This window comes from Aspergillus fijiensis (genome assembly GCF_003184825.1).
Source record: "Aspergillus fijiensis CBS 313.89 unplaced genomic scaffold BO72scaffold_4, whole genome shotgun sequence".
Taxonomy (NCBI): Eukaryota; Fungi; Ascomycota; class Eurotiomycetes; order Eurotiales; family Aspergillaceae; genus Aspergillus; species Aspergillus fijiensis.
In genome coordinates this window covers 727687-740027 of record NW_024468980.1, presented here as the reverse complement: position 1 = coordinate 740027, position 12341 = coordinate 727687, and the positions used below count along the sequence as shown (strand labels likewise).

The 12341-nt window shown below is 50.9% G+C and overlaps 5 protein-coding genes across 5 annotated transcripts; 4 read left to right on the top strand and 1 right to left on the bottom strand.

Moving 5' to 3' along the window:
• The first annotated feature begins 518 nt into the window (after positions 1–518).
• Positions 519–2225, top strand: BO72DRAFT_395793 (uncharacterized protein). Its single transcript, XM_040942011.1, has 2 exons — positions 519–1769; positions 1833–2225. Exons 1-2 carry the CDS (start codon positions 548–550, stop codon positions 2078–2080), a joined length of 1470 nt encoding a protein of 489 aa, XP_040805884.1. The 5' UTR covers positions 519–547; the 3' UTR covers positions 2081–2225.
• Positions 2226–3911: 1686 nt separating this feature from the next.
• BO72DRAFT_514197 (uncharacterized protein) lies at positions 3912–5180 on the bottom strand (the record flags this gene model as incomplete). Its single annotated transcript, XM_040949506.1, has 7 exons — positions 3912–4018; positions 4147–4198; positions 4232–4341; positions 4422–4508; positions 4595–4912; positions 4988–5048; positions 5100–5180. The coding sequence occupies 7 exons, from the start codon at positions 5178–5180 to the stop codon at positions 3912–3914; spliced, it is 816 nt and encodes a 271-aa protein (XP_040805883.1).
• An 826-nt stretch (positions 5181–6006) lies between these two features.
• BO72DRAFT_465235 (cytochrome P450) lies at positions 6007–7737 on the top strand (the record flags this gene model as incomplete). Its single annotated transcript, XM_040946692.1, has 6 exons — positions 6007–6115; positions 6228–6279; positions 6346–7068; positions 7128–7176; positions 7246–7484; positions 7548–7737. The coding sequence occupies 6 exons, from the start codon at positions 6007–6009 to the stop codon at positions 7735–7737; spliced, it is 1362 nt and encodes a 453-aa protein (XP_040805882.1).
• Positions 7738–8043: 306 nt separating this feature from the next.
• On the top strand, positions 8044–10105 carry BO72DRAFT_420715 (cytochrome P450; the record flags this gene model as incomplete). Its single annotated transcript, XM_040942726.1, has 4 exons — positions 8044–8553; positions 8621–8655; positions 8715–9443; positions 9530–10105. Exons 1-4 carry the CDS (start codon positions 8172–8174, stop codon positions 10103–10105), a joined length of 1722 nt encoding a protein of 573 aa, XP_040805881.1. The 5' UTR covers positions 8044–8171.
• Positions 10106–10704: 599 nt separating this feature from the next.
• Positions 10705–12096, top strand: BO72DRAFT_368455 (tyrosine--tRNA ligase TYS1; the record flags this gene model as incomplete). The annotated part of the gene is made up of 5 exons (XM_040940885.1): positions 10705–10822; positions 10884–11380; positions 11441–11507; positions 11571–11803; positions 11881–12096. 5 exons carry the CDS (start codon positions 10705–10707, stop codon positions 12094–12096), a joined length of 1131 nt encoding a protein of 376 aa, XP_040805880.1.
• Positions 12097–12341: the final 245 nt, after the last annotated feature.

Here is a 12341-nt window from a genome sequence, read left to right as displayed (position 1 = left end):
CTGGGTGTGTTGTAGTGTAGTGTCACTACAGTAGGAAGGAATTTTGCTGCGACCTCGCCGGGCGGTCACGGCCCGGTGACAGGCTACCTGAGTCAAGTTGCATTTACTGCTATTCTGCCGGCAGTACGCCTACAGCACATCTTTGAAGGGCTTATATTATCGAAGCTGCCCTTCCGCTTAGGCCATTCGATGAGGAATGTTCTCATATATACATGGTTCTGGTCTCGATATAGGAAGGACCATCTGGTTCAATGACAAATGAATCGATGTGAGCGGGTCAAGCCGACCAGACTCCTCTCGGGATACGCCCCGAGATCGTCGCCCCTTATCTACGGTATTGGTCTCCACTCGGAATCCACTCGGTTCAGGCACGATGCGCTTTAGCTCCAATTCTGCCTAGCGACCTCCTAATAAATAAAGCTAACCACCCACAGGCCGCAAAATTGTAAAGCAAGAGGAAAAAAAAAAAAAAAAAAAAAAAAAAAGAAAATCAACAAGAAGAAATACATGAGACAAGAGGAAGAATAAGGTTGACTACAACCGCGATATGATCGTTTCCAGTGTCTTTCTGGCTCTGCTGTTGTGGCCCGTCTCTTTTGCGGCTGTGGCGCAGGAAATGTGCGAGAATGCGCCCCCAAACGAACCCATCGGTATCGACCTTGGCCACCATCTTGTCATAGCCTCCTACGCCAACTCCGCAGAAAGTTTCACGCTGCTAGGTGCAATCGATCACCAGGATTATCAGAGACAGATTCTCGAATTATCCATGAATCACTTTCGGCAATCAGGGCTAGCGGGGCCGGGGCCGAACTCCCGTGGTTCGACGCCGTTGGCGCTCATGAGCAGCGCCGTCTGGCAACTACTCGAGGTCATCGATGAGAGATTTGCCATTAGCAGCACTTCATATGTCGTCTGGACACGAGGTTCGATTCGTTCAATTTACGATGGTGTCTCCAAGACGATCCCCACCCCTATCAAGCGATGGATCAAGTCCACCCTCATCTCGTGCGGCCTCTTGAAGAAGAAGCTGTCTATATCCGACATCACCGAAACATTCACTGACGTCTTGACTAAACTCAAGACCACGGCTTTCGAAGCTCATAGCGTCAACGTGACCTGGGCCGTGGTCGGCGTGCCGGACTTCTTCAACGACACGCTGAAACACGCCGTTGTGCAAGCCGGGCAGCAGGTGGGAATTGTAATCCTCGAGGGGGCAGTTCCCCCGCGCTCCTTCTGCACACACTACCTGAATCCGGCGGTAGAAGAGGACGCTAGAGTGCTGGTTATCCACCAGGGACAATTCCATTGTGGCGTCCAGTTGTACGATGGGCCGCAAACCCGCCGCCGCCGCCAGTCAGGGTATCCATATCTTCCGTTGACTCCGTGGGCGAGTGAGCGGATTCAACGCCGGCTTGTGGATGAGCTTGTTAGCGGTGATGCACACTTTAGGACTCTGATTAAACAGGGAGGCGACCGGGGATTTTTGACACACGCGGTACAAAAGACGAGGTTGACGTTGATGGGGTATGACCCGGCAGTCGAGATGTTGCTAGGTCTGGAGGAGCCGCTGCGGAATGAGGCCAGCGGTAACGGAGATAATAACGAGGAGGAGAAAACGCTCGATGACCTTCCCCTCAATTTGGACTCCTGGTGGGCGCATGGGAGCTTGCCGGACCTGGTCCTCACACGTAATCAGGTCACGGGAGTTCAAGCTGAGTATGTAGAGTCTCTGGCAGGCAGTATTCATGCATACTTGCAAGCTACCAGAGGTATGCACCCCAAACCACGTACCCCAGAATCCACATCATGATGGGCCTAACAATGTGACTCAGAATCCCGCAGGAAGACAGGCGCAACGAAAACCAAGAGGGTGGACTACGCAATTGTATTGACGGACCACTTTGATGGCGAGCTTGTGCATCGCGCTATTCGGGAGGCTGTCGGCGATGGAGTTCCTATTCTTGGTTCGTTGAAGGAAATGACTATGGCGGCGGACGGTGCTGCGAGGTTGGCGTGGAAGCGGAGAGAAAATTTACTTCTGAGGCAGGACAGTGCAAGGGCTAGACATGACGAGCTTTGATGGTGGGGGTATAGAAGAGCTATGGCTGGTTAATGCTTTTGCACCAATCATGTATAGATGTATAGTACCTGCCACAACTGCTGTATGGCGCTGTATGTGGCAATATGAGCACCCTTGTCCACTGACCGGACGGTGCAAAACTCGGAGGCCTCCTTGATCGATCCATTGCATCGCCGTGTCACCATGTCTTCCAGTTTGCTTTAAGGGCCTGAGTATCGACCCATTCAAGTCTTCCATTACTTTGAGACAAATTGATAGAGGCTAGCCCCCAAAATACTCTTCATCAGCCAGTCTGCAACTTTTCCAAGCACATACGACCACAGGGTGTGGAAAATAGGGCTTCCCGTCCGCTCAGCCGTACTCAAGCCACACGCCGGGAGGTTAGTAGTTGGGTGGGTGACCACCAGCGAATCCCTTCTGTTGTATGTTTTTGGTGGTGCTCTGATCATCGCACCTGAAACTATTTTTCGTCCAGTCTTCCCTTTCTTTAGGTATCTTCTTCACCTTTCATAATCATCTCACAAACCACTCTCTCCCTACATTGCACCTCGGTGCTATCTTGAGCTGATATGACCTTTTCTTGTTATCTTAACAATAACTCGTCACAACCTCGTAAACCAGAAGCAGCCAGTCATGTCCTTTACACTTGAGAAACAGCAGCGGAAGGTTAAGAACTCTCTAATATTAGTACTATTTGTATTATCATCAGGAAGCTCTAAGCGATGTGATGTGCCTACGGGATGGGCGTAACTACACCACCCAGGTGGCTTCCCCTAATTGCCCATTTCGAAGCCAGCAATTACAAATTCCCGGGAAAGCTTCGTTGGGTAAGGATGCTGAAAGTGTGTGCTATCGTGAGTGGACCAGTCCCAAGACCCCTTCAAATCTCAGCGTGATGTCAAGATAAAGGCGCCTTCTCCGATTAGCAAGAGAAAATGAAAAAATGAAAGTAGTGTTCTCAGTTGAGACAGACTTTGTGGATCGGACTGCGAAACAGGGCTCCTTACAAGTTGTTTTCATCGGCAGTGTTGTTTTGATAATTAGGACTCTAACGGCAAAGTCGCTTGCGGTGAGATAGCGTTTCAAATCGCTTAGACTGCAGCTGACAATTCTAGTTGCTTGTCCAGAGCTATTTTCTAGCTGTATAGCTCTTTAGTATAGACTACGGTTGATAGGGCAGGTCAAAAATCCTGAGTGCGGCCTGTCCAAATAATGTCGAACATCAGGAAGGTAGTAGATGTCTGTCATTGATCTCTTCAGTCCACAATAAGATCTCTACAATGATGACATTTTCTTTCTCACTTCAAGACATGCTGTGAGGTATTGGCCCTTCTTGAAACTGCTGAGAATAGTCCTAAAAGAAAGTCGATTCAGTGGATTACTCTGTTCAGCAGTAACCTGATGTAAAATAAAATCCTCACACTTCTGAAGAGACCCTAGCAACATCTGTCAAACGATGTTTAATATAACGGAAGCAGCTTTAGAAGACAAGTATACATGTGAGGCTAGGTGACATCATATGACTTGCAGTGAGACTAACACTGAGCTGTCTAGGCATTTCGTTCTTATTTTCTTTTCGCCCACCAAAGGAGGAACTCATTATAAGCGTTTGTGTTTGAGAACCCGGGTACTTTCGCTCGTATTGCAACCTATTCAGGTTGTGTTGCATCGGTGGCCAAATTACTGACGTCGTTGCTAGATCTCAGAAGAGAAAAATGTAAATAAGTCCATTGTCTCACGTCAGGCATTGGTGACATACCACAACACGAGGCCTGAGACGCAGCCCTCTTGCACTTTCGGCGAGCCCGCGATTGCTAGCATACTAGTGCAACTAAACATCTAAGCTACCTCGCGACGACCAGGTCTGAACGCGGTGGAACCCGGGTCGCTTACACGTTGGGGTGAATTGTGGATATGTCAGATATAGGTTGGCCCGACCTTGGTGATCTTGTTTGACGAACAGCTGACGGAAGGATGCCATACAGGCGACAATATTTGCTATAAGATAGGTTTGTGAGTTTTGGTGCTAGTAGTCGAATAGATGGATATACAAAGAGGCAACGTACCAACCGTGGCTTCAATAAAGCTCCACATCCAAAGCCAAGATATATCCGGATTCTGGTCTCGACGGGCGACGACGGCCACTCAAACCACGGCCACAATGATGATAAACACGGCTACGGAGAGGATAGCCATAAGGATCATTTTGTGACGGAATGGGATTCGGACGTTCCATAATAGAGCAATCGGTAAACTGATGACTATTTTTCACGCACAGTACTCATTAGCTCCAATCTGAGATTAATATAATTTACTGTAAGCTTTATGGGGATTTTCTTACTGCAGACATCTGTTATCACATCCAGCACCAGATTGGTGATCAGCGCTCGAAACTCAAATTGCCCAGCTGCTTTTTGCGCACAGTGTTCTGTGAAGCAGAGACAAGGGCAAATTAGCATAAACTAAAATCACCACACTAAGAAGGGGAACATGCGCATTCAGCTTAAAGATTACCTAGAATGTATACTTGGCTGTTCACGAGACAGTTGTACTGGATGTCTCCCAGACACACCAAGTAAGTTCCCGCTACCAGGCCCACTACACACCAGAACCAAATAGACCAAGAGCGGTCCGTGCCGGCGATGCGACGGAAGAAGATCAGAAAAGAGGCCTTGTTGGACCAGAGACATGTGTAGAAGAGAATCAGGATAGCGCATTCGGCCCTAGCCAGTCGCGAGAGTCGGGCCATCACCTCCAGAGTTGGCTGGACCATACCGTCCTCCAGCGCAAAGATGTAATACATCGAATCTAACTGTGTTTCCCAGGTAATCGCTTGGGTCAACAATATTAGCCAGGCACTGATTATGAAGGCATCATCGAGCCAAAGGCGTCAAAGCGTCACGATACGCGCTAAGGTGCGAGTTGCGATGAAGAGGAACGAGATTGCGGTTGCTCCCCAAACAACACCCTACACGCGAATTTAGTGTAAGTGACGGCGACCAGCGGTGAAGATAATCACATAGATAGACGCATGCTCGTTACATGCAATGAATGCAGGACCCGACACTTTAGCACTGGTGTCATTTTGAAAGCTCGTCATGGCAGGCAAAGAGACTGATTAACACTGAAAAGTCAGTGTCATAAGAGCTTTTGTAGAATATCAGCGGATAAGCAAGCTTTGAGCGCAAGTGACTGGCAGGAATAGATTGGGGGACCGCTTCTTACTATCAGTGCCACGTAGGGAGAGCAGGTAGGTTTGGGGACAAAGGTGCGATGACTTCGATTTCAATTTATGCCCTCAAGTCCAGTTTCAACATAGAATCATACACGACCATCAGCTTATCGCAATTTCTCAAAGCACGAATACCAGCAAAGTGACTGTGATTACGTCCCTTCGACGCCTCGGCTTACATGGTAGTACACGGAGCATTGTTTTATCCCGTCGCGCTTGCAGGTTCGAGCACTATGCATGCAGCAGACTCGTTTTGGGCTGTGCATATAGCCTTGGCTGACCCAATGGTCGAAAATCACGCCGTCTCGCTCAACGCTTCGTAGTTCGCTTTGATCAGGACATCACAGAGAACAAGCTTTAGCTTCTCCTCACTCGAGTGGGCTTTTCCCATGTTCGTCCCTCTATGATGCCAGTCACATTGGGCGCTGATGTACGGTGGGCGCCTTTTCGTCATTCGGCTCAGTATCATAATCCGTGTGCTCAAGGTACCAGGGTTCTCAGCGCAGTACATAAATAAGAAGACTCGCAGCGTATTTTCAGATTATATCCATCAAGTTTCAGAGGGAAAATAGTAGACTCAAAGGCAACGAACATAATCAAGACCAAGATGCTTCTAGAATTCATGACCCTCGTGACTGACTTGGTCGAGTCAATCTGGGCTTTCAGCCCAGGCATCATTCAAGTGTCTATGATCATGTTTACAACAATACTAACCACCTGGACGATCTGGAGACTGTGGCGATTCACCATTCAGCCATTGCTTCGACCTCATGAACCAGTTGAGCTTCCATACTGGATCCCATGTCAGTGCTTAATCCCTGTATAATGGAGGGTACCAGGACTAACAGCTTGCAGACTTTGGTATTGCTCCCATGACTCCGTCCTCTTGCCTTGTGCTGAGATAAAGACGTATAGGGCATGCGGGTGCCTTCTTCAAAGATTCTCATCTGCTGATGAAGAGAGCCGTGTATGTGGCGATCTGAGGGCCATAACTAGATGCTCCCAGAACGCGGGTAACTAATTCACCGCCTAGGCAACAATTGCAGTCACGCGAGCCTTTTGCACTGACCCTCGCTGGCGACCGGTACTATGTGGCAACATCGCCAGCCGACATCCGCCCTTTTTTCGCCAATGCAAGTGCCCTGAGCCTGGATGGCTTTCTCAATCAGGTGTTGATCGGCTTCGGTTGTGTATCAGAGCGGCTTCATACCCTCTGGCAGCGCAACCAGCCCAGCCCCACAAACCCGAAAGGCAAGAGTCTGATCCATTTGACCGAAGATCTCTTTAAACAACATCTCCTTCCTGGACCGACCTTCAACAGCTTGTTGAGCCGGTATCGTGGGGCAATCGAAGAGTTGCTCCCCTGGAACCACTTGGAAGCAGTCTACCCCACACTGACTGGCAAGGAGACAGAGGCTATTTCTCTTTACGACCTGTGCTCTGATTTCATGATCAATGCCACACAGATGGTTCTGTTTGACCCTGATCTCTTTGCTATCGATCCTGAGATGACATTTGAATTGCGGGCCTTCACCGACGAGTTCTGGCAGCTCATATATAAATCAAAGTTCATTGACAGCACGCGAGTGCGTCAGATCCTGGCTCAATACACCAAGGCGTTCTCCACCTATCTACGGTTACCGCCTCAGACACGGAACCGTGAGGCATGCCTTATCCGAACGCTGCTCCAGACCTATTCTGAGCTGGGGATCCACGAAGAAGACCAGGCGGCCATGATGGTTATGATATATTGGGCGTAGGTAGAACTCCCTCGAAGAAACGTGCAATGTAGCATTAACCCAACGCTCTTTTCAGCGGAGACGCCAATGCATATAAAGCAGCATTTTGGATCCTGGCCTACATCGTACACGATCCTATATTGCGGGAGTTGATTCATAAGGAAACAGCTCCGGCAGTGGGCCCTGAGGGATAGCTAGACATGACTTATCTACGCCACAATTGCCCCCGGCTCTCGTCAGTCTATCATGAGGTACTCCGGCTAACCAAGCGCGATACGGTGCTTCGTCGGGTGGCTCAAGATATAGAGCTAGGCGGAAGGCTGCTCCGAAAAGGTAGCTTTGCAGTAATTCCCTCTTGTCAGTTGCACGACAGTTGCAAGACGTATGGACAGGATTCGCTGTCCTTCAATCCCGATCGCTTCCTCAAACAACCGTAGCTGACGCAAGACCCTGGCTATTTCCCGTATGGTGGAGGATTATACTACTGCCCGGGTAGACATTTCGCAATTCTGGAGATCTTCTCCTTTGTGGCTCTGGTACTGAACCGATTTGAGGTAAAATTGGCGTGGCCGGACCAAAACTTCCCCCAAAAGGACGAGAGTGTGCTTACATTCGGGATCTCACGGCCATTACCAGGTGATGATTTGTATGTATATTTAACGAGACCTGAAGACGTGGAGCACTAGTGAAGATTGGCATGTGTCAAATCGGAAAGGAAGTATGGAGATGAGATTTTGGAAGGGGTGGGCAGGATGTACGCGGTCGGCATGGGTGCACGAGTTAGGGCGAGACTGCCTGGCCTGTGGGATTCAATCGATTCGCTTTCCGGCTGTATTTCGCCCTTCCTAGTGCTCGCAAATTAAGTTAGTCGCCGTAAAGATCCCTGTTACAGTACATTAGCCGGTGCCTTAGATCGCTTAGTTTGATTCTAAGTCTTTTTTCAACTGTCGCCCACCTCTTTGTTCATGTTTTTCTCATCTCTTCCTTTGCTGCTCCTTACTTCTGGCTTTCTCCTAGACTTTTTACGCCAATACCCGCGTTGAATACTCCATACAACTGCGACTGCTTGCCCTGTCTGCTGGCATCTTTTCGCTTCCCTCCACTGTCGGTTTATTCCACAATGTTACTTCTTTTATGTGCCACTTTTCTGTTGGCCTGGACTCTCTACAGTCTTGGTGGTCTGGTCCAAAATATCGGCCGTGCCCGGAGGCTCGGAATTCCCTATCATGTCCTACCAGCCAGTCCTGTCAATCCGCTTTGGGTCGTCCTTGAACCAGTCATTTTCTTCATTCTGGATCGTCTCCCCTTTCAACTTGGCCGAGTTAGCTACTATGGTCGGCGTAGCTGGCAGTTTGCTGACCGGGCCCAGTCTCATCTTCGCATGGGTGATGCGTGGGCACTGGCAACCCCATCCGAAGTGTTTGTCTATGTTTGCGATCCCGAGGCCATCACTCAGATCATATCCCGTCGTGTGGACTTCATACGGCCAGTGGAGCTGTATAGTACGTCGTAGTCGTCCTTCAGTACCGTACAAAGGCATGATTCTGACATACACTCATACACTTCCAGAACTGCTTGATGTGTTTGGTCCCAACGTGGCAACTGTCAGTCTTTTCACTCGAGTCCTCACAAATTCCTCCTGCTTACCGCCATACATTGGCAGACTCTGGGTGCCGACTGGCAACGCCACCGCAAGATTGTGGCCGCACCGTTCAACGAGAGCTTGAATAGTTTTGTCTGGGACGAGGCCATCACACAGGCCCAGGCGATGCTCGCGTCAACTGGATCCTCGCCCGCTGGCGGGTTGGGAGCTGACATCCGCACCTTAGCGCTCAATGTCCTTGCAGCGACCGGCTTCAAGCGACCGCAATCCTTCCACAGCTCCCAGGAAGCACAAACCCTGGAATCCCGCTCCTACAGCGAATCTCTCAATCTCGTGATGAGGAACACCTTCTTAATCATGATTATTCCCCCCTGGGTTCTGAGGCTTCCGGTGTTCCCTAGCTGGTGTAGACGCGTCGGACAGGCCGTTGAAGACTTCAAGCAACATATGCTTACCATGGTCAATCTAGAGAAATCGCTGATCGAGCAGGGTCAGCCAGGCACTGGAACGCTTATGTCCTCCCTGATCCGCGAGTCCGAGGTCACCCGCCACAACAACCGCAAGCCCCTCACGATCCACGAAATTCTTGGGAATATCTATGTAATCAACTTCGCTGGCCACGACACCACCGCCAACACAATGACGTATCTAATGTTTCTCCTGGCCGCCTATCCGGACATCCAGGAGTGGATCGCAGAGGAAGTTCAGACGGTCATTCCCAAAACCGATCAGGGGAATGCGAGTTACAAGGAGGCGTATCCCAGGCTTAAGCGCTGCCTTGCTGTGCTGGTATGATCGCGGTCATGCTCCTGTGTTGCCGGATACTTTTTTCACTAACACGTTAAAAATTTCTTTTTCTTTTTGCGGAGTAACAGCTTGAGACCGTCCGCCTATACCCAGCCATTCAGGCCCTTCCCAAATGCGTCGCCCCTGCCGAAACCACCCTGCACCTCCCCGAGAGTAACCGCACCCTCGTGCTCCCTCATGGAGCCGTCATCTTACCCAGTCTCCTCGCAGTACAAACCCACCCCCGCTACTGGCCGGATGAGCCGCAAGCCTGGCATCCCCGACGATGGATCCAGACTTCGAACACAAATAGTAGCGCGGTGAGCACGGATTACCTTTGTCGCAACGCAACGGAGCAGCTCGCGCGTGAGGAGATCATCGAGCCGCGGGCGGGAACTTACATCCCCTGGTCCGCCGGCGTGCAAGTGTGCGCGGGCCAGAAGTTTGCGCAGGTCGAGACTGTGGCGGTCTTGGCTTCCCTCTTCCGCGAACATCGGCTCCGGGTCGTGCTGCAAGAGGGAGAGGATTTTGCGGCGGCGCAGAAGCGGCTTGTGGCCAAGACGTTGGATACGCATCAGCTGCTGGTGATTCAGATGCGGGATCCGGATAGTGTCAAGTTTGTTTGGGAGTATGTGGGGTCAAAAGTCAGTGGGAGCTTGTTGTAAATACGTTCAAGTATGAGGTGGTATTTGTATAGAATAAGTGAAGGGAGACAGCTGCTGAATTGTGTTTGACCACGTATAGTGCTTTTAGCATTGCCTGCGCAATATTGCCTGAATGGTGCTTTGATGAGCATGCCATATGTGGAGATGGCACCTCTGTCGCATGGTAGATATCATTGTATTTCTGTCGGGATACGTGACAGATTACTCTGTGACAGTTGACAGCTGGTTTGTGAAGCAGGAAGGAATTTTCTGGTTCAGATATAGGACAGCAGTAAATACAGAGCGACAGAGCGACATATCGATGGATGAATGAATAACTAATCGATAGTAACTAGTCAGCGGAAGGCTGCCGATCACTGCGGAAAGAACCTCGGAACTTGGAATCGGAAACTTTCCGGAACATGGAAGAAGTATCTGCCGACGTTGACCGCTTGCATCTGCCGCGCCACCTTGACTCAAATTGCAGGCGGAAAAGGTATTGTTCCGTTTGCGCCCGCCTCAAGAAAACCATCCCACCATCTTATCAGCCCACTTGCACATCGTTTGCCTTTCCCCTCTCACAAATCCCCATTCCCCGGCTCCGGCTCTGGCTCGTCAAGATGGATTCCGCAGCTCAGGCACGTTATGATCTTATCCGCGAGAACCTCGCTGAGGTTCTGAACCCCGAGATTCTCGAGGGTATCCTGGCCGAGGGCCGCCATCCCCGCATCTACTGGGGTGAGTCAGTCTAAACACCGCGCTGTATTACCTGCACCAACTAATGTTTTCCTGAAATCAGGAACGGCCACCACTGGCAGGCCCCACGTCGGCTACTTCCTCGCTGCCCTCAAGATCGCCCAATTGCTTCGTGCTCAATGCGACGTCGTCGTCCTGCTCGCCGACATCCACGGTTTCCTCGACAACCTGAAGGCGCCGCTGGAGCTGGTGGACAACCGCGCCCAGTACTACCGCAAGGTTATCACCGCCATCCTTGAGTCCGTCGGCGTGTCGACCGAGAAGCTCGAGTTCGTGCTCGGCAGCTCCTACCAGAAGTCCCCCGAATATGTCATGGATGTCTACCGCCTGTCGAGTTTGATCTCCGAGTCGGATGCCAAGAAGGCCGGTGCGGAGGTCGTCAAGCAGACCGACAATGCCCCCCTGAGTGGTCTGCTCTACCCCGTGCTCCAGGTTCTGGATGAGGAGCACCTGAAGGTGGACTGCCAGCTGGGTGGCATGGACCAGCGCAAACTCTTTGCCGCTGCCGTGGAGTGGCTGCCCAAGCTTGGTTACCGCAAGGTATGTCCGCCTCCAATCGTCTGTCCAGGGATTGGTAGAAGGCTAATCGCTTTCACCTAGCGCGCACATCTCATCAATCCCATGATCAGCGGATTGAAGGGTGCCAAGATGAGTTCCAGTATCGAAGGTAATATCCATTATCACACGACCACGCGGAAGCCCTAGACTGACACCTACGTCGCTTAAACAGACAGCAAGATCGATCTCCTCGACTCAGCCGACAGCATCACCAAGAAGATCAAGAAGGCCGAGTCCGCGCCCAAGGTCGTCGAAGGTAACGGTGTCATCGCCCTCGTGGAGTACGTCCTCCTGCCCGCCGCCGATCTCAAGGGCAAGAAGGAGTTCCGCGTTGAGCGCAAGGACCAGGAGCCCCTGATCTACACCGACATCAAGCAGCTCGAGGAGGATTACAAGAACGATGTTGTATGTTTTTCTTTGCCTACCTCGCCCCTTTTTAGCCTTCTGTTTGCACCTTCATTACTAACCCTAACCCTCTGCAGTTGACGCCACAGATGCTCAAGCCCGCCGTCGCGGACGGTCTCATCAGCCTCATGGCCCCCATCCAGGCGGCCTACCAAGCCTCTACCGAGTGGCAAGAGATCACCGCCAAGGCCTACCCGCCTCCTGTCGTCGAGAAGAAGCAGAAGAAGGTCAAGAACAAGGGCACTCGCCACCCCGGTGCTGCCGCTGAGCCGGAGAAGCCGGCCACGGAGTAGAGGTTTCGAAGAGGAAGCTTTAGCGTACGATATACAAAAAGCACGTACAGTTCATCTAGAACTTTAGCGATAGACCACTTTTCATGACAAATGACTCTGGAAGTTTTTGATATCTTTTTTCCGGGGAGGGGTACAAGCTGTTGAGCGTGGCCAAGGATAGCCTTGGATGGAGCCAGCGGACTGGCGTCTGAGTTTCATCACATCAAAATGACAGGATCAACGTGTGTGTATGTAGTACTCAAGTA

Bases quoted from the DNA above. Each gene is read 5' to 3' on its own strand.
- BO72DRAFT_395793 (XM_040942011.1), top strand. From the start codon at position 548: ATGATCGTTTCCAGTGTCTTTCTGGCTCTGCTGTTGTGGCCCGTCTCT. The intron at 1,770-1,832 runs GTATGCACCCCA...AATGTGACTCAG, and splicing joins ATACTTGCAAGCTACCAGAG to AATCCCGCAGGAAGACAGGC.